The 24,663-nt window shown below is 58.1% G+C and overlaps 1 protein-coding gene across 1 annotated transcript; it reads left to right on the top strand.

The window, feature by feature from the left end:
- Window positions 1–1,071: 1,071 nt before the first annotated feature.
- NYNRIN (NYN domain and retroviral integrase containing) lies at window positions 1,072–21,291 on the top strand. The gene is made up of 8 exons (XM_004609664.2): window positions 1,072–1,333; window positions 8,912–9,552; window positions 9,644–11,161; window positions 12,146–12,276; window positions 12,387–12,483; window positions 13,868–13,969; window positions 14,097–14,198; window positions 16,288–21,291. Exons 1-8 carry the CDS (start codon window positions 1,136–1,138, stop codon window positions 19,196–19,198), a joined length of 5,700 nt encoding a protein of 1,899 aa, XP_004609721.2. The 5' UTR covers window positions 1,072–1,135; the 3' UTR covers window positions 19,199–21,291.
- Window positions 21,292–24,663: the final 3,372 nt, after the last annotated feature.

The raw sequence follows: 24,663 nt of genomic DNA, 5'->3' as shown, positions 1-24,663 counted from the left end.
AGGCCTGGTTTCCCATCCGCTGCCCCTCGCCCTGTAGGCGGGCACTCCCGGGCCTGCGGGCTAAGACCCTCGCTCGCCTTTGGAAATAAAGGCCCCTGCGCGGGACGCTGCGCCAGGTAGTCGGGGGTGGGGGTGGGGGGCCCCGGGTGCATAAGGTTCGCTTTGTGCCAGGGGCCGCCTTCCCGCCCCCGCCCCCCGCACCGGCAGACCGGGGTGGGGGGGGGCGACGACGGGGTGGGGGGAGGAGGAGGGAACCCGGGAGGTTGACTCCTCGGATCCCTAAGCCTCCCCTCGAACTTGCTAAAAGGGGCTTTCAGGAACTAGGCTTCAAAGCCCGGCTGCAGCTCGGCGCCGGTCCCAGCCGCTCCGGCCCCCGGGGCTTGGCGAGGGGGGCGGGGGGTGTCCGGGCGTCCTGCCAGCTCCCCGCGGTGCCCAGACTCGGGGAGGCGGCGAGTTCCCCTCTCCTTCCCGCTCGGTCTCCAGCCCGGAGTTTCCTCGGGGCCCGGCCTTCCCAGCTCCCCACCCAGCTCTCAGCCCCTTAACCCTTTCCTCCGAGGGAGTGAGGAGCGGGGGGGCCTGGAGGGGCGGGGCGCGGGGGCCTGGGAGGGGCCCCAGAAACGCGGCTCGCTCTGCCCACCCCGCTCCTCCTCGTCCTTCCTCTTCCCCCCACCAGGGAAAAGGGAACGTGGAAGGAAATTAACTTTGACCCCCCGGATCCTGGCTCCGGGCCAGCAGCTCGGGGTGGAAGCGGAGGTTTCCAGGACCCTCCCCGGCCCGCCCCCGCCCTCCGCGCCCCTTCCAGCTTCCCCACGTCCGGAGCGGGAGTTTTTCCGGGGTGCTGCTGCTGCTGCTGCTGCTGCTGCTGGTGGGGGGACACTGGTGGAGTGGCTCCCGGGGGTCTGCTGGAGCCCGGCCGCGCCCACCCTCAGCGCCCACCCCCGGCGGGAAGCGACAGTCGCGGGCGCGGCGGCCGAGAGGGACGCGGCCCGGAGCGCGGGGGGCCTCGGGGGGTTTGGGGGGCGCGCCGCGGGCCCGGGGGCGTGGTCTAGCCCGGCTAGGCTAGCGGGGCTGGGCTCCCCGCGCGGGGCCTGGTGACACAGTGGGCTCCCTGGATCCGGGGGGCTGCGGGGCAGCCATGCTCCTGTCGGGGGGCGAGCCTCCGGCGCAGGAGTGGCTCCGGGTGCAGAATAAATCCAAGCCCCGCGTCCAGCGCCAGCGGCTGCCGCTGCAGCGCATCTTCAGGGTCAAGCTCAGCGCCTTCCAGGGCCGCCCGGACACCTCCTACTTCTGGCTGCGGCTTGAGGGGCCCAAGGAGAACCTGAGCAAAGCCAAGGTAAGCTGCTCTGCTCTCCCGGGCCCTCTGTCTCCGCCCGGGCTCCGGAAAACAGGGGTTCCCACCCCCGCCCCCCGCCCTACCCCCATCTGGACTGGCCGTGTGGCCTGCAGGTACGGACCCCTCCGCTCTCGTCCCAGCCTTGCACCCCCTAATTCCTTCTTAACCCCCTCCCTGCTATGTATGTCACTTCTGCCCCTCAGAGCCTCGAGGCCCCCAAAGCCCGCATGCCTGGGGCTCTGCCACTCGCTTTGTTCTCCTGGAGGCTGCGCCGCCCAGGCCTGCTGACTCAGTCCCGGACTGACCCAGAGACCCCCAGACGCCGGCTCTGGAGTGGCCTTTCCAGATGCTTCCAAAACTTTCCTGAGGCCGTGGGAAGGGTGGGCCAGGGCCAGGCAGGTGGGGAGTGACAGAGGCTGGGACCTCCAGACCCAGATCTGAACCTCCCCCCACCCCCCCACCCCCCACACACCCCAGGTTGCCTCTCAAAGGGTCCAGGCTGGGTCCAGCTGCTCTGGCTGGCCTGGGCACGGGCCTTATTGTGGGAGGAGGCTGTGTGCGGTTCTGCAGTGGAGGCCAGGTGTCAGAGCACCCTTCTCTCGCCTCCTCCCTGGCTTCCCCTCTTCTTGGATCTCTCAGGTTCCTCATCCAGGCGAAGGTCCTTTCTCTGTCCCCTGAACATCCTCCTTTTCTCTTTTACCTGTAATTGTGGACAGGCTGTAGCCCCACGGGCCCCTGGGAGCTCGTGACCTCCTGGTGGCACCTCTGCCTGTTCCCCACCAACCCCCTGCGTGGACACTTCTTTCCCAGACTCCTCACTGACCCAGGCTGAGAAGGCCCCAAACCGCTGGCCCTGGCGGCTGGCTGGTGGGAGGGCAGGACTGCGGAGTTTTTAGCTCAGCCCCTCCGCAGAGCTGCTGTGTCAGCGGGTTTTCCCGTGGTTCTGACAGAGGTGCTGGGGGAGGGGAGAGGTGCCTGCCTGGAAAAGCTCAGGAGCACCCCTCCCTGTCCCGGGGAAAACTCTGTCAGCAGCAGCTGAGATTGGGAGGGGGGGGTGACAGGAGGCACCTTTGTGTTGGGCTCTTCTTCTTCTCCTTTTTCTTAACTTGGAATGCAACAGTTTTCTTAAGTGCTCCACTCCCAGATCCCTGCAGGAATCCTTCCCCAGGCACCTCACTTCCAACTCCCACAGCTGCCCCAGGGTTTGGGAGGAGGCACCAATCCCTCTTTCACCCCCCAATTAGCCTAGATTCTTTCTTCCTTCCTTCCTTCCTTCCTTCCTTCCTTCCTTCCTTCCTTCCTTCCTTCCTTCCTTCCTTCCTTCCTTCCTTCCTTTCTTTCTTTCTTTCTTTCTTTCTTTCTTTCTTTCTTTCTTTTTTAAATTTTATTGATCACCATGAGATAGTTACAAGCTCTCATGTTTGGGTTACAATCTCACAATGATCAAACACCCATCCCTCCACCAGTGCACATTCCCCACCACCAATATCCCGGGTATACCCTCCCTTTCCCACCCTCCGCCTGCCTCCATGGCAGACAATATTCCACATACTCTCTCTCTGCTTTTGGGCATTATTCTTTCTAACCCGTGGAAAGCACTGATAGAAGACAGCATGAGGTGCTGTGGCAGGGATGTGGGGGTTCTGATGACTTCCGGTTGCACAGGATGAGAGGAATAAAAGAGATGATGTGAGGTCTGGACCTGGAGGGTCGGGATGGTGGGGACCATCCGGCTTCTCCTAGAAGTTAGGAGATTCGGGCCTGCAGGGGAGAGGGGTGGGGGGGAAGAGCTTGCACCTGGGATCTGCTCCCACTAACCCAGTGAGTGAGCAGAGTCCCATCACCTTCTCCCTCCGGTCTTGTTCCTTCTCTACAAGACAATCTGATAGCCCTGCCCCATGGCAGGAAGGTGGGAGTCGCCTGGAGCAATGCACGTGGAGGAACATATGCCAGACAGGGAGTATGAATGTCCCGTCCCCTGCTGAGGTTAGAAGCTTCGTTTGCTTAACTAGCCAATGTGAGTCCTAGCAAGACCCATTCCCTGTCTGAGTTCCAGTCTCCTTCACATGTTGGTAAAATAAGAAACTTGCCTGAAATGTCTTCTGAGGTCCTAAGATAGGATCCATGCAAAGTTCCCCGGTGCTGTGCTGACCCCTCTCAGCATAGGCACCCAGTGGTGCCGAATTGTGCCCTGGGACAGTGACCAGCTCTCCAGACAAGCTAACACTCCAGAAGACTTGAGGTTGTAGCATGGGGAAAAGGAGGTAGCAGGATGGTGCTGGATTTTCTGGAGGAAGCTCCCAAGCAGTGACTGCGGGGAGGTGGGGTTTGGGGGGGCAGGGAGGGGGAGGTCTAGAGGCTTCACTCCTTCCTGGTGACATTCACACTTAGTTTGGCTATGTGGTATGGTTGGTTCAATACTCAGGCTTGATGCTGCTTGGAGCCTAGTGGTGTGGGAACCACCAAGTCTACGTGTGTGTGTGTGTGTGTGTGTGTGTGTGTATTTAGTGCTACTTCAGTTTGTGCATATATGCACATGTCCTTGTGGGTGTGCATTTAGTGCCACAGACTGAACTTGTGACCTTATGCATATCAGGCTTGCACTCCGGTCCTCTGAACTGTCTCCCTAGCATGCCCTAGGCTGGCTTTTTTTGTGAGGTGAGGAATGGTCAAAGGGGATGTAGGCTGGTTGTGTGTCTAGAGAACTGCCTGGTTGTATTTCTACATTAGCTGTGGCTTGGTTTTCCAGGAAAATCTCTGTAGAGTTCATGAATATTCCTCTCCCTCCCCCTCAAAAGTGAAGACGTTGCTAGAAATCACAATTCATGTTTCAGTATGTAGTACTATAATTTGATGCCTGCATATGTCGCTCACCGTAAAAAGACGAGTTCCCATCCATACAGTTGGGCCACATTCTCCTATTGGTCATAGTGTCTGGTGACAGTGGTGGTCTAAGAATAGTACCTGACGTGTCTAGGTGCTCAACAATGACTTCTGAGTGGGTGAATACATTCTGAGATTCCTCTGTGCTAAATATTCTGGAAATCGTCACTGCTATTTCCCTAAGAGGGTCTCCTTTCTGGGAATCCCCCTGGAGTTTTGCTGGAAAATGCCCTCTGGTGGCTTCCTGGGAAGGATTTTAGGAGAGGAGAAATGTTGGGGCTGCATATCAGCACATCAGCTTTGAATACCGAAGACCCCTTGATCCACAGGTTGCCTGATACTGAATGGAGTTCCAGTGATAAATGCAGACTTATTTTTCTTTACAAGTGAAAAGACAACTTTGGCTTCTTCTTTTGGAAAATTCTGAAGCTGTTCTGATCCCAGATCTTCATGTGTAAAACATTCTCTCTCTGAAAATTGGTAGTTCCCCCAGTGACTTGGGTCTTTTGAGGGCCCCTTTGCATGTCTTTAGTGGCTGTCAGTGGCCTTGCATTTGGGGATCCCTTCTACCTGTGTGCTCTGTTAATACGTTGGAATAATGTATTGATTATCCCAAAAAATCTTCTTTGGGATTTCCTATTCAGGCATTGCCCCCAAGGGCAGTCTTGTACTCTTCTTATTTTTCCTTCTATTTCCAAGTAACATTTTTTTTTTGCTTTTCTTTCTGGAGTTTTCCTCAGTTTTATACGCTAACCCTTTTAGGGGAATCTTTCATTCTCGTCACCCTAATTTTTAACATCTGACAATTGTTGTTTGTGTTTTCTCTAAATTTTCTTCTTAATAGTATCCTGGAGGGCTGGGGTGATAGTACAGCTGGTAGTTACTTGTCTTGCATGAGACTGTCTGGGTTCAATTCCCAGTACCAGGTATGGTCCCCTGAGCACCCCCAGGAGTAAGTCCTGAACACTGCCAGGTGTGTTTGTGTGCCAAACACATCAAAACAAAAAACCAAAAATGGTATCGGGGGGAGGGTGCTTGCCTTGCACATGGCCAAGCTGGGTTTGACTTCTGGAATCCTATATGGTCCTCTGAGCCCTGCCAGGAGAGATCCCCGAGAGCAGAGCCAGGAGTAAGCCTTGAGCATAACCGGGTGTGGGTCGCCCCGCCCCACCGAAATAAAACAGTATCCTGAGCTTTGTGTAGTGACTACACGGTAGTCAGTGAAGTTTGTCAAACTCATGATTGTTATTAATTGAAAACTTTCCCCTTTCCCCTATGAAGATTTGAAATATAGTTGGTGCTTGCAATTTTTGAAGTCTTTAGGGAGACTGGAAAAAATATTCTGCTGCTGTCTCAGAAGAGAACTCAGGTGGTAGAGCTCATGGCTAGCATGTGGTAGGCCCCACGTTTAGTTCACTGAGCTCATCGGGTGTAATGCCAGGTGGCCTCTGAGTGCCGCTGGGGTGGCCCAGGTAGCTGTCCTAGAGTGACCCCTGTTTATTTATTTTGGTTTCTGGGCCACACCCAGCGATGCTCAGGACGTACTCCTGGCTCTGTACTCAGGAATTGTGCTCGGGGAGCCATATGGGATGCTGTGATTGAACCCCGTTCGGCCCCGTGCAAGGCAAGCACCTCGCTCACTGTCTAAACAGGTCTAAACAGCGGACCCTGTTTAGAGACCAGTCCTCTGTTCCTGTTTGGTGTGCTCCTGCTCTCTGGAATCTCTCCGAGGGGAGTGCCGATACTGAACTCTCCCCTCTTCCTTTTGTTATTGTGGCTCACAGGGGATCACGCACAGTGGGTTGAAGAACCAGGGAAGGCACTGTAGGAGGTGTTGGCTGCTGTGTGGGATGGATCACTGCTGGTACAGGTCCCCCCCCCCCAAAAAAAAATCTTCAAATTTCAGAGTTTCCCATGTCCTATCCCTGGGGCTGGATATGTGCTTTTCTTGCTTTTCCAACGGGTGCGATCGTCATTTCCGTAGAGAGCCTAGAGAGGAAGGAATGAGATCATGTGTATCAAGACGTGGGCTGGAGAGATAGTACAGGAAGTGAGCACCTGCCTTACATGGGGCTGTGGAGGCTGCAGCCCTGGCTCAACTCCCCCACACCCCAGATGGTGCCCTGCTGGGTGTGCCCTTTGCTGCCCCACCCCCTCAGAGAGCCATGCACATAGTGAGCGGTCAAAATTAGGTTTGCATTTTATTTTGAAACTGTCAAATATACTGTTACCTAGCTTTTAAACTAAAAAAGGCAGCTTCTGGGACGATAAATGTTTTATGTTCTTTGCATCAAGGCAAATTAGCCCCCATAACCTTCATTCCCACCACATATTTTTATTTGGATGGAGTTTTTTTGGGTCACACTTCGAGGTTTTACAATGGACCTGACTTAACTTCAGGTTCTTGGGGATGTTGAGTCAGTAGCACGGGCTGTGAGGCGTGTTCAAAATTAGCACTGCACTGTAGCACTGTCCTCGTCTCGTTGTTCATCGATTTGCTTGAGCGAGCACCAGGAACGTCTCCATTGTGAGACTGGTTACTGACTTGCACGCGGCCGACCCAGGTTTGATTCCTTCATCCCTCTGGGAGAGCCTGGCAAGCTACCGACAGTTTCCCGCCCGCACGGCAGCGCCTGGCAAGCTCCCGTGGTGTATTCGATATGCCAGAAGCAGTAACAAGTCTCACAAGTGTTCAGAATTACAAATCTTTATTTACAGCTCACCCGGGTACACCTCTGAGGACGACTCTCCTCAGGACTCATCAGCAGCAGTAGGGGGTGCCAGAGAAGTCCAACAGCGACTTCTGTGTCCGAGACAGCAGCCCTAGCTCCTCACTGTGCTGTAGAGACCTGGGCTTCTGTCTGCTCTGCACCCCTGCCCTTCACGGTTCATGCTGTGTGGTTGGTTACGCCCTCCTTCAAGGAGGGTTTGTGGAATTGCCCAATAAGATTGTTTGTGCCCGATGCAAATGAGAGTTTGTGTGATGACCAATTGGATCATGTATGCAAATGAGGGGCTAGTCTGGGGTCTTGATTATCTGGCCCCTCCCTCCTCTCTGTATGCCCAGACCATTGGTGGCAAGGGTTGAACCTGGGCGTCCTTGGAGCTATCTCTCTGGCATGACATCTTTTCATTTTTATGTTTTTGTACAGTTGGAAGGTGGGATGCAGGGGCGTGGGGGGCTAGTCTCTGAAAGTCATTCTGCATCTGGTATGATTCTCTCTTGCTGCGGATGGGGTGAGACCAGTTGGAGAGGGAGAGACTGACTTGAGAGGGTTCCCATCAGGATTGAGTTGGTTTTGTTTTGGTGATGCTCAGTGGCTGCTCCCAGCTGGGTGCTTGGGAGGCCAGGTCGCGGTGCCAGGGTCGAACCCAGGCCTCCCACATGCAAAGCATGCTCTCTAGTGTTTGGAGCCCTCTTCCTGGCCCAGTCCATCAGGTTCTAAGTTGGTTCTGAACTTACAGGAAGTGGTCAAAACTGAGCCTGGATATATACCAGGCCCTTTGGGGAAGGATTTGCATTCCGTGGCCTGGGTGAGGCGGACACGTTGGGGTGAGCAGGAAAGGCTGATCTGGGGGTTACAGGGGGGACACTAGTGGTTTTTAGGATGGTTGTGGGAGATGGGACCTAATTGGGGGTTGGAGTGGGGGGCATGAGACAGGCACATCAAGAGGGGGTGTTGAGTGCTTGTGTCTTGTGGGGCTTATGGGGTGGTGCTGTAGAACTCAAGTCATGCGGGGGAAGAACCCCACTTCACCATCCTAGCCCCCAAGAGAGACGGACTGTGGGGGCCCTGTCAGCGCTGCGGACCCAGAGGTCGTCCTGCTGCCGTGGCCTTACTGCTTATCTGAAAGGCTCCTTGGACACCAGCCCAGGCACTTATCTCCTGGTCTCCGCTGGGCCGCTGTTTCCATGGTTACAGGCGCAGGTCGCACTGGAGGCTTTCTGGAGGGGGATTAAGCAGAAGCCGGGAGGATTACCCTGTAGTCACGGTGCAGTGGGTCTGAGGAGGAGCTCAGGGCTCTGGTTTCAGAGTCACGCAGATGTGGACGTGAGTCAGGCTCAGTCGCCCTCAGGCTGTGTGTCCTAGGGCCAGCGGCATAGGCTTTCTGAGCCTGTGCAAGGCTCCCTGCCAAGCCCCTCCTTGAGCGAAGTTACCCAGATTTCCTCCTCTCTAATGAGGTGGGAAGGGCTTTCCCCCCTTTTACAAGAGGAGGAAACCCAGGCAGGGGAGGGTGGGGAACGCGCTTGGTACACAGGGAGGGGGCACTGGGCACTGTCCATTTTCCTCCCCTCCTGTTCCCCCAGCCTCCTCCTCCTCCTGCTCTCCCTCTCCTTCCCCTCCTCATCCCACTTCTCCCCTTCTCTCCACCTCCACCCTTTCCTCCTCCTTGTCTTCACAGGGCTGGGCCTGTCCCTTGCTGTGTGAGGGGCCCAGACTCTGAAATCATAATATGTCACCCCCGACCCCCACCCCTGTACCCCCCTCCCCCACTGAGCTCTCCTGTTGAGGTCGGAGCAAGAACGTGATTCCATGCTCAGGTTCCAGGGCCCGTCAGCCTGTCCTGGAAAGATGCTTGTGTGGGGAGCCAGGGCCAGGGCGAGAGGCTGATTGTGGGGGTCCCTGGCTTGTGGTGGGTTGAGGGTCGGTGAACCTGAGCCCCTTCAGGCCCCGTTTCCCTTTGTGCCGTCAGGAGTACCTGAAGGGCCTGTGCAGCCCGGAGCTGTGGAAGGAGGTGCGCTTCCCGCCCGTCCTGCACTGCGTGTTCCTGGGTGCCCAGGGCCTCTTCCTGGACTGCCTGTGCTGGAGCTCGCAGGCCTACCTCGTGCCCGGGGCGCCCGGCTCCCTGATGGTGGGCGGCCTCACCGACTCCTTCGTCCTCACCCAGAACTGGCTGGAGGAGCTGGTGGGCCGGCTGCGCTGGGGCTCGGTGCCCCTGCTCGCCCCCTGGGGGGCCCGGGAGGCGGAGGTGAGCCGGGCCTTTGGCGCCCTGGTCTGGCTCCGTGCTGACCAGTACGCAGGCTGCCTGCTGCAGCTGCCCCCGGCCGTCCAGGAGCTGCTGCTGAGCCTGGTGCGGGACACCGCGGGCAAGGAGGACATCATCGAGTGGCTGGGCAGCGTGGGCCCCTCCCCGCGCCCCTTCCTCCTGCCCAAGCAGAGCCTGGCCCTGGTGCCCGCAGGGGACAGCACCGGGCCCTCGGTGCAAGCCGGGGCCGCACGAAAAGGGGCCTCCGAGAACTCCAAGAGACTGACCAGCCCGGGGAACGCCCGCCCGCTGCCCTCCAGCTCTCCCGGCCAGAGCCCACAGCAGGAGGCTACGAAGCAGCTGGTCTGGTAAGTTGTGGAGGATGCACTGGGCTTCCCCTACCTGGGGACCGGGCCTGCAGGGCCCTCCAGCCGTCCTGACAGGCCCGTCTCCCTCCAGGGTCGGCTCCCGCATCCAGGGTGATTCGGAGGACCGTGCTGGCAAGGAAGGGGCCTCGCAAGGCGGCGGCAGCAGCCAGGACTCCGCAAACCACACGCAGGCCTGGTCCCCGCAGCGGCAGGTGCAGAGGGTGGAAGACAAGCTCCCCTTCCCGCCGCCGCCACCCGTGTCTGTCCTGGGCCTGTGTCCTCCCTGGAAAGCCTGGCCCCCAGCACCGGCCTTTGGGCCCCTGTGGCCGGGGGCTGTGGCTGCCACCTTCTGGAGAATCAACGAACTGCACTCTCTCCACCTGGCCTGGCTCCTGTCGCAGGCCTACCTCACTTTCCCCTTCTGGCAGAGGCCCCTGGGCCCCATTCAGCTCAAGCTGCCGGGACAGACGCCTTTGCCCTTAAATCTGGAGTGGAAGCCGAAGGAGCTGGTTCCTCTGCCCAGTGTGGAGAGACTGGATGGGGGGCCAGGAGGAGAGGCTGCCCTGCCGAACTGCCCAAGCCCAGAGACCCCGCCCAAAGTCATGAGCTTGGTGGTGGTTTCAGGGGGCCCTGAGGCAAAGGACCGAGCTAGCCCGGGACTCCCCCAAATCGAGCCACCTTTGCCCTCTGCTCCCCAGACACCCGCTGGAAGCGAGCCCAGGGCTCCGGGCAGTGGGCGGCGGGATCCTAAGGGGCTGGAAGGGGTTCCTGTTCCAGCGCTGCCCGCGGGGCAAGAGGTGCCTCCCGCCTCAGAGAGGCCGGGGTCCGCGGGGGCGCCCCCAGCTCCGGCGGTCCTGGACGCTCAGACAGTGCCTGAAACTCCCAAAGTGCCTGGGGCTGCTGCCGTGCCCACGGCCCCAGCTCTGCCCTCGACACCAGCGCCGCCTACAGCTGCCCACGTGCCTGCGGCTCCGATGCTGCCCGCGGCCCCCACCCAGCTTGCTGACCCCGGAGCACCTTCGGCCCTAGAGAAGCCTGAGGCGGCTCAGGGAGTGTCCACAGCTCACAAGGCTGCTGGGGGCCCGCCGGCGTCCACGGCGGCTGCCACGGTGCCTGCTCCTGCCCAGACACTGCCCACTCAGAAGGGGCCAGTGGCCGAAGGAGCCCCTGCAGGCCGCAGAGGACCCAAGCCCCCCACAGGGCCTGGAGCTCAGACCGGAGCAGTGGCTCCCAAAGGACCAGCCGCCCCCAAAGCGTCCAGAGCCCCCCAAACGCCCGTGGCCCAGAAGGGATCCCCAGCGGCGAGGCCCACCTCGGACCCTGCCAAGCTCCCGAGCGACACCCCGCCTTCCCCAAAGACCTCTGCCTCCTGCCCACAGGGCCCCCCGCTCAGCGTGGCTAAGCTCCGACCGCACGTGGAGGGGCTCCTGGGGGCCTGGGAGGGGACCCCGAGGCCGTCGCCCCGACACCCGCAGCCTAGCAGCACAGTGACCAGCTTCCAGAGGTTCCACGAGGCCCTGAACACTCCCTTCGAGCTGGCCCTGTCCGAGGAGCCGGGGGACCAGGGCCTGCGGCGGGTGGTCATCGACGGCAGCAGCGTGGCCATGGTGTGAGTAGCCAGGGCTGCGGGGGGTGCCACGGGCGCTGCAGGTGGCCTTGGTGGGGGTGGGGCGGGGACTGGGAGCTTACAGAGGGACCAGGGTGGGCGGAAGAGGCACACCTCAAGTCTGCATCGCTCGGCAGTGGCCCCTGAGTAGGCAGCAGGGCCCTGCGAGGCTGTTTTCTGCTTCCTGTCCTCCCGAAGGCCCGGAAGCAGAAGTGGGCTCAGAGAAGTGAGGAATCTTTCCCGAGAGCCCAGAGGCAGGAAGGGGCCCCACCGCCCCCACTGCCAAGGCCCACATGACCCCACTTCAGCCTGCCTCCCACCGCAGGGCATCTGGCAGCCCCAGGCCACTTGCACATGCATGGCCCAAATCCTAACACTCGGGGCCAGAGAGATAGTATGGGGGTTGGGCCACTTGCCGTGCACGTGGCCGAGTCTAGTTTGATCCCGGGCACTTCCTGGTTTCCCTGGCACGGATGGGAATGATCCGCAAACACTGAATGGGGAGTAACCCCTGAGCAGTGCTAGATGTGCTGCCCTCCTTCCTGGGTGGGTGTGGGGTGTGTGTGTGTGTGTGTGTGTGTGTGTGTGTGTGTGTGTGTGTGTGTGTGTGTGTGTGTGTGGTGTGTAGGAAGCTCTTCCTGACCAGTCCAGCTCCAGCAGGCCCTCCCTGCCCAGCAGCATTCTCTGCTGCTGTCTTGAGTCTTCCGGGTGGTGATCTGTCCTGAGCACTCACACAGACATGCAGAGAAAACTGTGGCTTCCCTTCCCACACACACACACACACACACACACACACACACACACACAGAGTCGGTTGAGTGCACCCCATAGATGCCCACAGAACTGGGGGCGGGGAGGAAGGCAGGGTGGGCAACACATGCTGGTCGTGTGCCCCACATGCCCAGGTTGACTTGGGAGTGGGTGGGGAGACAGGACCACGCCTCGGGCAGGGAGGTGCCCCCTCACTTCCATCCTCTGCACCCCCAGGCACGGCCTCCAGCACTTCTTCTCCTGCCGGGGCATTGCCATGGCAGTGCAGTACTTCTGGAACCGTGGGCACCGAGAGGTCACCGTGTTTGTCCCCACGTGGCAGTTGAAGAAGAACCGGCAGGTGCGAGGTGAGCTGTCCCTGGGATGGAAACCCTCGCTTTTCTGCTCCTCACTCTCCGCTCCCCACCCCCTCCCGAGCCTTCTCTCCTGAGCACCTGCCTCCACCTGTCCCCTCCAGAGAGCCACTTCCTGACGAAGCTGCACTCCCTCAAGATGCTGTCCATCACCCCCTCGCAGCTAGAGAACGGCAAGAAGGTCACCACCTACGATTACAGGTGGGCCCCGCGGAGTTCTGCGCCGTCAGTCTGCGGGGTATGGGGGTGGGGCAGAGGGAGAAGGGGGTCAGTGAGAGGACGTGATGGGGTTGTGTCAGAGAACATGGCAGGGATCAGTGAGGTGTGGCAGCGGTCAGTGAGAGGACATGGAGGGCGTTGTGAGGATGTGGCAGGGGTCATATCAGAGGATGGTGGCACACAGGCTTTTTGAGGGCAGAGGGAGCATCACAGCAAGGAGAGGCGCCCAAGCGCTTTGAGGGGACTGCCTGACTCGGGGTCTCTGTCTACACCTGGGCATCACCACTGGCTGGGCCACCACATCCCCTACCCACCCTCCGTGACTGCAGGGACCCTGGGGAATTCGGGCTTCCCTGCTGTCCTCCCGGGCTCCAGGCAGACACAGGTCTTTGCTCTGTGAGGGGCCTCCTGTGCCCAGTACAGGGAACTTCTGCTTGTCACATGTTTTCCAAGATCTGGTACCCACGTGGGACCTAGCCCTCAGGCCTACAGGGGGGCCGGGCCGGGCAGTTGATCACCCTCACGTCAAGAGCTGGGTAGGTCCTGAAGCGCCTCCACTGAGTCCCTCCTGGCTGTGTGGGAAGACGGTTTTCTGCGAGACACCCTCTCTTGGGTACCCGTGAGACAGTATGCTGTCTGCCTGGGGTGGGCTGGAGTTGGGGGTGCACTTGGGGGGCTCTTTAGTGGACTCCTGGCACTTGGGAGCCTTTGTTTTCTTCTCTGGTCCCAGTCCTTTTCTGAGGAGCACGATTTTGGAGAAATGGATTGCTGAGTCAGTGTGATGCTTTCCATGTTGACATGTGTGAGTGTGTGTCCTGGCCTGTGGACAGATATGGTCCTCTGGGGAAGAGTGATGAAGGGCAGGTGCTGAGCCAGCCGTGTGAACGTGTGGTCCCTTCACTCCTGTCCTCAGCCCCAGAGGGCAGGTGCTGGGTGTCTGCTATCAGACGAGGGACTGAGAGGCCGTGAGCGTGTGAGCAAAAGGACTAGCCTGTGGGCATCTTCGTGCAGTCTGTGCTTGGATTCCGGCGCCTGTGTGGAGAACGGGGCTTTATGTTTGTGCAGGGCTCCCCCCGCCCCGCCCCAGCTCACACTCCCAAGCAATTGGAGAAGGCTGCGTCTCCCTCGCTGCCACCCTCCCTGGCAGGCTCCAAAGGACTCAGAGGTCCAGGCCTCCTGCAAACTCTCCCCAGGGCTCAAGCTCTGCTCCAGCCGCCATGCCTGGCCGGCAGAAGCCACTGAGGCGGCGGGCAGGGGGCAGGATGCCGCTTCCCATGGAGCTGAGGAGCAGCGTTTCTGTCTAGCAACCCTCCGCGGGAAGCCGCCAGTCCCCGTCCCTATTCTCAGAGCTGCTCCCTCCGCGCAGGTTCATGGTGAAGCTGGCCGAGGAGACGGATGGCGTCCTTGTCACCAACGAGCAGCTCCACGTCCTGATGAATAATTCCAAGAAACACATGGTCAAGGACCGGTGAGGAGACTCCTGGGGCTTGGAGAGGGGCGTCTGCTGGAGGAGAAGTGGGGCTCGGTCACTGGGGACCCGGCGGGACAGGGTGAGTCGGCGTCAGCTGTGTCACCGCGGCCCCTCTCTCCCTCAGCCTGCTGCCCTTCACCTTTGCGGGAAATCTCTTCATGGTGCCGGATGATCCCCTGGGCCGTGATGGCCCCACACTGGATGAGTTTCTGAAGAAGCCAAACAGGTAATGGGTCCAGGTCCAGGCACCCCTTCCGGGACTCCCCAGAGACCCCTGCTGTGTGCAAGTCAGTGTTTGTCTCGTGCTCAGTGAGGAGTGGGGATCGGACCTGCTCGGGTGTTTCTACCTTTACTGCATGTTTAAGCTGCTGTGCACCGCTTCTGAGTATGGTTGTGTGGATCTCTAGTCTGGTTTCTTTTTGGGGGGTGGAGAGAGAGGCTACACCCAGTGATGTTCAAGGGTTACTCTTGGCTCTGCACCCAGGAATTACTCCTGACGGTGCTCAGGGACCTTATGAGATGCCAGGGATCAAACCCGAGTTGGTTGCCTGCAAGGCCAGTGCCCTGCCCTCTGGACTATTGATCCGCCCCCCTGCCCCCAGTGGATCTAAAGTCTCTCTCTCACACACACACACACACACACACACAGACACATACATACATACATAAGACACAGATATACACACATATACATACACAGACACAGACACACACATAACACACAGACACAGACTCAGACACACACAGACACACAGACACAGACAGACAGACAGACAGACAGACACACACACCCCTTTGCATCTTTCCACAGCAGGCGTCTGTGCTCAAACTTGTTTCCTCCCTGGTGCTTCATGGCCAGAGTTCCTTTCCCTTGTCGGTGCTGCCCTATTGTTTAGCTCCCCTGTGGAGGGTCTCAGGACAGTTCTGTCACCCTGCTGGCACTTGTGTCATTTGCGCACAGTCTGTCCTTTTTCCAGGGCAGTGGGACCTGTGCAAGATAAGCACCAAGTGGAGTTTTGCTCACACTGTGTGTGCTCTTTGATCTCCATGATTTGAGCTGGATAAACATAACCTGTCTTGTCTTTTTTTTTTTTTAAGGAGGGGCCTGAGAGGTATCAAAGGATTTTTAAAAATTTTTATTTATTTATTTATTTATATATTTTAAAATTCTTTAATTTTAATTTTTTTTTAATTTTTGGGTCACACCCGGCAATGCACAGGGGTTACTCCTGGTTCATGCACTCAGGAATTACTCCTGGCCGTGCTCGGGGGACCATGTGGGATGCTGGGAATCGAATTCCGGTCAGCCACGTGCAAGGCAAACACCCTACCCGCTGTGCTATTGCTCCAGCCCCTATTCTTTTTTTTTTTTTTTTGCTTTTTGGGTCACACCTGGCGATGCACAGGGGTTACTCCTGGCTCTGCACTCAGGAATTACTCCTGGCGGTGCTCAGGGGACCATATGGGATGCTGGGAATCGAACCCGGGTCGGCCGTGTGCAAGGCAAATGCCCTACCTGCTGTGCTATCACTCCAGCCCCTAAAGTTTATTCTTTTATTGAATCACCATGTGGAAAGTTACAAAGCTTTCAGCTTTAAGTCTCAGTTATACAATGCTCGAACACCCATCCCTTCACCGGTGCACATATTCCACCACCAAGAATCACGGTATACCTCCCCACTTCCCCATCACCTCCCCAGCCCCCTACCCCGCATGTGTAACTGGTAAATTTCACTTTACTTTCACTTTACTTTGATTACATTCAATATTTCAACAAAAAACTCACTATTATTGATTTGGAGTTTCTCCCCCTAAAGTCGACCTGCTGAAAAGAAAGCATTTGATAATTTGTTTTCCATTGCTGAGAATGAAGAGATATGAGGTTGAGAGGCTGCACTAGCAGCTGCATGGGTTTGATTTCTGTATTTTAGTACTTTAGTAACTAAGTTACTAAAGTACTTTAGTAACCAGAGAAATATCTGCCAGAAATTGCATCATTGTAAGCTTGTACCTCTCAGCTACTTTATATTCCACATATGAGTGCAATCTTTCTATGCCCAAAATCAGATGACTGGTTAAAGAAACTCTGGTATATCTATACAATGGAATACTACATAGCTGTCAGAAAACATGAAGTTTTTATTTGGGGCTAGGCCTGGCGGTGCTCAGGGCTGATGCCTGGCTCTGTGCTCAGGGGTCACTCCTGGTGGTACTCAGGGGACCGTGTGGGATGCTGGGGATGGAACCCGGGTCGGCCACATGCAAGGCAGCCTCTGACCCACTGTCCTATCTCTCTGGCCCGGGTTTTGACAAAGGTTGGACACTGATGTCGGCAATTTCCTGAAAGTGTGGAAGACTCTTCCTCCCCGCCCTGCCCACCTCACTGAGCTCAGTGATGAGGATGCCCCGGAGCCCCAGGAGAACCCGCAGGAGTCGGTGGAGGAAATCCGGGAAGAGGAGAGGCGGGAGGAGCAGCAGGGAGAGGGACTGGAGGTACGCGAGCCAGCGGAGCAGGAGCCAGCGGAGCAGGAGCCAGGGGAGCAGGAGCCGGCCGTGCAGGGACTGGCCGAGGAAGACGACGAGGGCTCTCTGCTGGCGTCCGTGTTCAGGCTCGAGTGCCCTGTGCTCTCAGAGGAGCTCCTCCGGTGTCTCAGTCTCCCGGAGGCCCCCAACGGGGTCCTGGACATCGATCTCCTGCCGGGGCTACCTTCTCCCTCCCTGGGTGTCCCCTGGGACGGGAAGGCCCCCTGCCAGCAGGTTCTCGCCCACCTGGCCCGGCTGACCATCCCCAGCAACTTCACCGCCCTCTCCTTCTTCCTGGGGTTCATGGACTCACACCGGGACGTCATCCCGGACTACGAAGCCCTGGCGGGCCCCCTGCACAGCCTCCTCCGACTGAAGCCCGACTGGAGGTGGGAGCGTGAGCACGAGCTGGCCTTCCTGGCCCTGAAGCGCGGCCTGGTGTCCGCCCTCTGCCTCTCGGCTCCCGACGCCCAGCTGCCCTTCCGCCTGGAGGTGCTGGTGAGCCAGGTGGCGCTGACGGCCGTCGTCTACCAGGAACGCTCGGGGCAGAGGCACCCTGTGGCCTATACCTCGAAGCCCCTGCTCCCCGACGAGCAGGGCCAGGGCCCCCAGTCCGGGGGAGACAGCCCCTACGCGGTGGCCTGGGCCCTCAAGCATTTCTCCCGCTGCATCGGGGACAGCCCCGTGGTCCTGGACCTCTCCTACGCTGCCCGGCCTTCGGGGGGCGCCGGGGGGCAGGAGACTAGCCTGAGCCCCGATGAGTGGCTGATCCGGTGGAAGCTCTTGGTGCAGGACAAAGGCAAGCGGACTCTGGAGCTGACCCTGCTGCAGGGCCTCCTGGGCGAGAACCGGCGGCTGACGCCCGCGGCCGCCCTCCCACGCTGCTTCCAGGCGCTGCCGCCCCTCTCGGACCTGTCCACCTTCGTCTGCATCCACATGGCGGGCTATTGCTTCTCCCAGGATGACGACGAGTGGTGCTCGGGCTTCGGGCTCTACGTCTTGACGCCCTCCAGCCCCCCAGTGTCCCTGTCCTTCTCCTGTTCCCCTTCCACACCCACCTACGCCCACCTGGCTGCCGTGGCCTGTGGCCTGGAGCGCTTCGGCCAGTCCCAGCTCCCCGTGGTCTTCCTCACCCACTGCAGCTGGATCTTCAGCATCTTGTGGGAGCTGCTGCCCCTCTGGCAGGCCCGGGGCTTCCTCTCCTCCGACGGGGCACCGCTACCTCACCCCGACCTGCTCGCCTACATCCTCGCCCTCACCTCCGGCCTCTCGGCCCTCCCGTTCGTCTACCGAACCTCCTACCGTGGCTCCCTGTTTGCCGTGACGGTGGACGCCCTGGCAAAGCGGGGCGCGCAGGGCGACGGGCCGCGGTGGGATTTGCCGAAGGACGTGCCCAGCCCCACGGTGACCCCCCGGGCGGCGGGCAAGCGGCCCGACTTGCTGGCCCTGCAGCTGCGGGACAGCACCCTGGCCGACACCATTGCCAAGCTGCAGAGCGGCCAGAGGCCGCCTGGCTCCTCCCCGTTCGGCTCCGTCTACAGCTCGCTCAGCCTCGACGGCGAGAGCGGCTTGCTCATGTTCAAGGGGGAGAAGAGGCCCCGGGTCTGGGTGGTCCCGAGGCAGCTGCGGCGGGATCTGATTTTCTTCGTGCACGACCTGCCCGGGGGGGCCCACCAGAAGCCCGAGGAGACCTACAAGAAGGCCCGTTTGCTGGGCTGGTGGCCGGGAATGCAGGAGTACGTGCGCACCTACTGCCGGACCTGCCTCTTCTGCGCCCCCCAGGGCCCCGCGGGCGGGGAGCTGAAGGTCATCGAGTCCCTGTGGCCGCTCAGGTCCACCGCGCCCTGGGCCCACCTGCAGATCGAGGTGGTGGGCCCGGTGGCGGCCAGCGAGGAGGGCCACAAGCACGTGCTGATCGTGGCCGACCCCAACACCCGCTGGGTGGAGGCGTTCCCCCTGAAGCCCTACTCGCACGCGGCGGTGGCCCAGCTGCTGCTGCAGCACGTGTTTGCCCGCTGGGGCGTGCCCGTGCGCCTGGAGGCTGCCCAGGGCACCCAGTTTGCCCGCCACGTCCTGGTGAGCTGCGGGCTGGCCCTGGGCGCCCAGGTGGCCTCCCCGAGCCGGGACCTCCAGCTCCCCAGCCTGAGCAGCTCGGGCGCCTACTGGGAGTTCAAGCGGGCCCTCAGGGAGTTCATCCTCCTGTATGGCCGGCACTGGGCATCCTGCCTGCCCCTGCTGCACCTGGCCTTCAGGGCCTCCTCGCCGCACGCCACGCCCGTGCAGATCCTCACGGGGGCCGAGGGCAGGCTGGCCGGGCCCCTGTGGTGGGAGATGAGCGGCGCGAACATTCAGGGCCTGCACATGGACAGCTTCCTGCGGCAGCTGACCCGCGAGCTGCTGGAGCTGCACTGGAGGGCGGCCGACAAGGCCAGCGAGAAGGCCGAGAACCGGCGCCTGCTGCGGGAGAGCCGAGAGAGGGAGTGGAGGGTGGGCGACCAGGTGCTGCTGCTGTCCCTCCCCAGGAACGGCAGCGGGGCCAAGTGGGTGGGGCCCTTCTACATCGGGGACCGGCTGAGCTTGTCCCTCTACAGGGTCTGGGGCTTCCCCACCCCCGAGAAGCTGGGCTGCATCTACCCCAGCAGTCTGATGAAGGCCTTTGCCAACCGTGCCACCCTGCTGCCCCTGAAGGTCCTCGAGCAGTGAGCGGGGGTCTGCCCCTGGGGACAGGGGTCTGCTGCTAGGCTTCCCTGCCCACTGCCCACACCCCAGCTCCCGGCCTCTGGGCGGAGTGGGGGGGGGGACCCTCGGTTGTGCCTTTTGTAGAGCACTTAAACTCTAGTTGCCTTGAACTCAGGGCCAGGGTCTCCACAGAGACACTCGTGGGAGACACTGTCCCCATTTGGGGCTTTGGGGAACTTCCCGAAGCTGTCAGACATGCTCCCCTGGAAGTTTTACCCGAGGACCAAAGTCCTCTTACTAAGCCAGGCCAGGCTCAATGGCTTTCTCAAATATCTCCTTTGTTCTGACACAAGTGTGCAACTCGACGCACATACCACACACCTATACCACACACCCCGACACGCTACACCTACACAACACACCCCAGCAACCAGTACACACACCCCACACAGCTTGTCACAGACACCCTGAGACAACACCTCCTACATAGTACACACTCCATCGCACACATACACTACATACACACCACCAACACCATACACCACTCCAACAGTAGCACACACACGTACGCAAAGAATACAAGCTCTCCTGTCAGAACCATGAAAAATGGTAGCCATGGACCCATGACTCCGAGCCACATTCCCCTCTCGAAGAGAAGCTGCGAATGTGGGCTCCCGCCCTGTCCTGCTCTCTTGGGGCCCCGTTGCCCTTGACGGTGTCACCGCTGACCCGCCTGTGCCGGCCATAGAGACGGCTTGCTGCCGTTCCCGGCTGATCATGCTGAATGGGACCACCACGTCCCCTGCCCTGTTTGCCAGCCGGGAAGGGCATAGAAGACTGAGTCAGCCTACCTCATCTGACTCCAGCGGATGGAGACAGCCCTGAACCCCTGACCCCGACGCCTGCTTCCTGGGGTCAAGCCCACGGGAAACAAGAGTCTTGATGCCACGTACGGCATCTCTTCCTGAAGAGCTGCTTCAACTAGACGGAGAGGCCCAGGCCTCTGTTTTCGATTTTTTTTTTGGGGGGGGTTCTGAAATGAGGCTCTACCTCCCAACTCGCCCAAAGTCCTCTTCTTTCACCCCACAGCACCCACACCCCCCAAACCATATCATGTGAGGCTGCTTTGAATGGCCTGCCCCTTCCCCGCCTACCGTGGCACGAAATCCTGAGCCCCTCTGGCACGGAGCGTGCGTGAGTCAGACTGGGGTGTGCACTTCTGCTTACCCCTGCGTCGCTCCTGCCCCTCAGGGTGGACTCGGGAGAGGGCCGACACTGCAACATTCTGGCTGGGCCTTGGGGTCGTGTGTGTTCTCCCAGGCGGGGCCCGTCTTCTGGCCTAGCGCACTCAGGCTGCCAAAGCACTTGGCATTGCTAGAGCCAGAGTGGAACTTAGATGATTGGTGTCTTGCACGTGTGTGTGTGCGTGTGTGCGTGTGTGTGTGTGTGTGTGTGTGTGTGTGTGTGTGTGTGTGTGAGTGCTACAGTTAAGGGAAGAGGCCAGAGGGGGAGTGACTTGCTAAAAGGCACCTGGCTAGTTTGTGGCAGACCTGGGACCAGGATTAAGCTGCTGATTCAGTTCCATGATACAGTCTGAGGGCAGGTTGTTCAAGAAACCCTTCAATGGGCTGCATTGATGGTCTAACAGGTAGCGCGTTGGCCTTGCACACAGCCAATCTGAGTCTCCTGCATCCCATGTGGTCCCCTGAGCACCGCCAGGTGTGATTCCTGAGTGTAGAAACAGGAGTAACCCCTGAGCATCACCATTGTGGCCCCCAAAGAAAAATGAAAATCCCTCACACCAGCCATACATGCATTCCAACAGCACCTCATTCCGTGAAACTTGTACATAAACTACTTAGATGTGGCCTTTTTTCTCATTTCCGGCTGTTGACTCTGTCCAGGAAAGTGGTTGGGTGACAGCAAGGAAAGGTGGCCTTGAGGGGAGACGAGCTTTCCTCCTCCGCCTCTCCCTTCTCTTGCTCCCCCTGCCTTGAGTACTGCGTTCAGCCTCAGTCCCCTTCCTGACACGCCCCTTCCCATTCGTCACATTTATACTCAGATACCTCTTTCGTGTGACCTTTTTATCCCATTTGATTTGTCAATAAATGGATCAAACCAGAACAAATGTCCTGTCCTGTTTTCTAGTTTCAGGCTCAGTTATAAGGGTGAGGAGGGTGGGGTCAGGGCTGCCGGGTGTCCCCCAGGTCTCCAGGAAGATCTGAAGAGCCTTCCAAGTTGAGCTGACCCAGGCTCTGGTGGTACAGAGGTGGCCAGTCCCCAGGCCACTGGTGTGCTCTAAGGTTCCAGGCAGGGTTTTTGACAGTATGGGAGAGGGCCAGTTACACGGGCTCCTACGCTGGTGCTCAGAGATGAAGAACATGCCGGGAGTGACTGAGGCCCGAGGCTCCATCCCCGGCACCAGGCACACGAGAGAGTAAAAAAATAAGGAGATTTTGGAAACTGACTTTCTTCTTGGTTGTGAAAAAGCAAAACCCAGCCTAGGAGATGGCTGTTTGCCGGGCTGGGGATGGAACCCAGTGTGTCACATATGCAAGGCAAGTGTTTTGCCACTGGGCTCTACTCCAAGCCCTCAGTTGAGGAAAAAAAATTCCCTCCTCTTCTTCCCATTCTTTTCTCCTCTCCCCTTGTTCTTTTTTTTTTAATTCTTTATTTTATTATTATTTTTAAAAAAACAAACACAGTTCGAGGCTGGAGCGATAGCACAGTGGGTAGGGCGTTTGCCTTGCATGCAGCTGAACTGGGTTTGATTCTCAGCATCCTGTATGGTCCCCTGAGCACTGCCAGGGGTAATTCCTGAGTGCAGAGCCAGGAGTGACCTCTGTGCATCGCTGGGTGTGACCCAAAAAGAAAAAAAAAAGACCAAACACAGTTCATATCTTGTTTGTAAGCAGACAGGGTGGTAGTGAAGATGACAGATTGGCGAGGACTGGCAGAGAGCAGTTCAGTGTGGTCCAGCCTAGTTAGTTGCACTGGCAACACCAGAGGAATAGCTTCTGCCTGAGACAGAGAACATGCTGGGAGTGACTGAGGGCCGAGGCTCCATCCCCAGCACCAGGCGCATGAAAGAATAAAAAATAAGGACATTTGGATACGGACTTTCTACCTGCTACCGGCTCTTCTGGTCTCCTGGGACTCTGGTGGGATAAACATTCCCAGATAATGCAATGGTGCAGGGATTACGTGAAGTCTCGTGGAAGACATACCTGCTGCCGTGCGGAGTTGACACTCATCTCTGTTAAGCACTTGCTCATGTGACCTTCAAGGCCTCACCCCTTGCGGGATGGCCTTAGGGAGTGAGACTTTTGGGAGGTGATGAGGTGATGAGGGCTACAGGAGGTGAGGTAGAGCCCCCTTGCAGGAGAAAGAAGCGAAGTCTGCTCTCTCCACCACATCAGGAGTGAGGAGACAGCTGTCTGCCGCTGTTCTGGACCTCTGGCACCTTGATCTTGAATATCCACTTCCTGAATGTCGGGAGATGAGTATGTGTTGAAGTCTTTCTGTCAGGGGTGTTTTTGTTGTTCTTAGAGAGGCCTGAACTGCCCTAAAACTCTGTGACCTGCTCCTTGTGCCTCTGCCTCTCTCTCTCTCTCTCTGTTTTTTTTTTTTTTTTTCTTTTTGGGTCACACCTGGCAATGCACAGGGGTTACTCCTGGCTCTGCACTCAGGAATCACCACTGGCGGTGCTCAGAGGACCATATGGAATGCTGGGAATCGAACCAGGGTCGGCCGTGTGCAAGGCAAACGCCCTATTGCTCCAGCCCCCCCCCCCCCCCCCGCGCTCTCTCTGTTATTTGGCCACTCCTGGCAATACTCAGGGCTTACTTCTGACTCTGACCTCAGGGATCACTCCTGGTGATGCTCGGGGGACTATATGGGATACCAGGGATGGAACCTGGGTTTGCTGCATGCATGACAAACTTCCTCCCCACTGTACTATCACTCTGGCCACCTCTGATCCTCTTTGCCATCAATGCCCCATGGGTCCAGACACCTGCGTGCTGGCCACTTCCCAACATTGCACCTCTGCTTCTCACGGCTTTTCTCACCCGAACAGGTGCCAAGGAGCAGGATTGTGGGAGCAGCAGGGTCAGACAAGCCAAGGTATGTTTGCTTCCACACCAGGGCCAACACTAGCATGACAAAGATGGGTCTGAGAGAAACAGGTTTATTCAGGGGGCTGGAGCGATAGATAGCACAGCAGGTAGGGCATTTGCCTTGCATACGGCCGACCCAGGTTAGATTCCTTCGCCCCTCTCGGAGAGCCCAGCAAGCTATCGAGAGTATCTCACCCGCACAGCAAAGCCTGGGCAAGCTACCCGTGGAGTATTCAATATGCAAAAAAACAGTAACAAGTCTCACAATGGAGACATTATTGGTGCCCGCTTGAGAAAATCGATGAGCAATGGGATGACAGTGACAGTGACGGTGACCACCTGCCACGTTGGTGGGTCTGGTTCCCCCCCCCCTCTGGAAACCTTGCTCTCAGGCGGGCAGAGCCAAGAGGTAAGGGCTGGTGAGGGAGCCAACGTCAGTGGCTTGGTGAAGTCTGTAGGGCAGGCTGACCTGTTGCTTGTAAAACTGAAGATAACTCTGCAATCAGGGTGACGTCAGCCTTTGGCGAATCAGATATCTGTTGTTTGGTCTTTTCCTGACTGGCTCCTCCTTTATCATGAAACACAATTTATAGAAAAGTTTCTTAACTCAAGGGAAAGGCGGAAGCAATGGGGCAAGAAAAAACTTTAAAGTTTCCCTGGGTGGGTGATCAGGATCAGGATGGGCTATGCAATTGCCGAGGGCACGTAGGAATGCCAGACAGTGCACAGAGAAGCCAGCAGCCACTGTACCTGTGGGTACAGTGCCTCATCTGGGGTGTGACAGGAAGCCTCTGAGGTGGCAGCCTTGCCTAGGTTTGGGGTGGATGGTTGAAGCAAGTGACAATTCAACAAGCAAACATAGTCCAAGGGGCTAAAATGCCTGGGCTCTCCCATCATGTTATTCAGCGACATTTTGGTTTTCCCTGACCTCCTTGTAAGGTTGTGTTGCTGTTGCTTTTTTTTTTTTTGCCACATCTGGTAGTGCTTGGGGCTTATTCCTGGACCTTATTCCTCACTCCTGGAGGGATTTAGAGGACCATATGGGATGCCAGGGTTCACAAGTACCTTACTTGCTGTACTATCACTGTGGCCCCCTCAATGTAAGTTTTTTTTTTAAACTATTTTACCAATTTTTTTCTTTTTGGTCACACCTGGCTATGCTTAAGGGTTACTCCTAGCTCTGCACTCAGGAATCACTCCTGGAAGTGCTCAGGGGACCATATGGAATGCCAGGGATCGAAGCCAGGTCAGTCAAGTGCAAGGCAAATGCTCTACCCATTATACTAATGCTCTGGCCCTCAATATAAGTTTTGACACAAATCTCATGCCCTTTTCTTTCTTGAAAGGTGTCATTCTCCCTCAGCTAATAAA

Source organism: Sorex araneus, chromosome 3 (genome assembly GCF_027595985.1).
Source record: "Sorex araneus isolate mSorAra2 chromosome 3, mSorAra2.pri, whole genome shotgun sequence".
In the NCBI taxonomy this organism is placed as follows: Eukaryota; Metazoa; Chordata; class Mammalia; order Eulipotyphla; family Soricidae; genus Sorex; species Sorex araneus.
The sequence above is the reverse complement of the archived record's forward strand: the minus strand, read 5'-3'. Positions and strand labels throughout refer to the sequence as shown.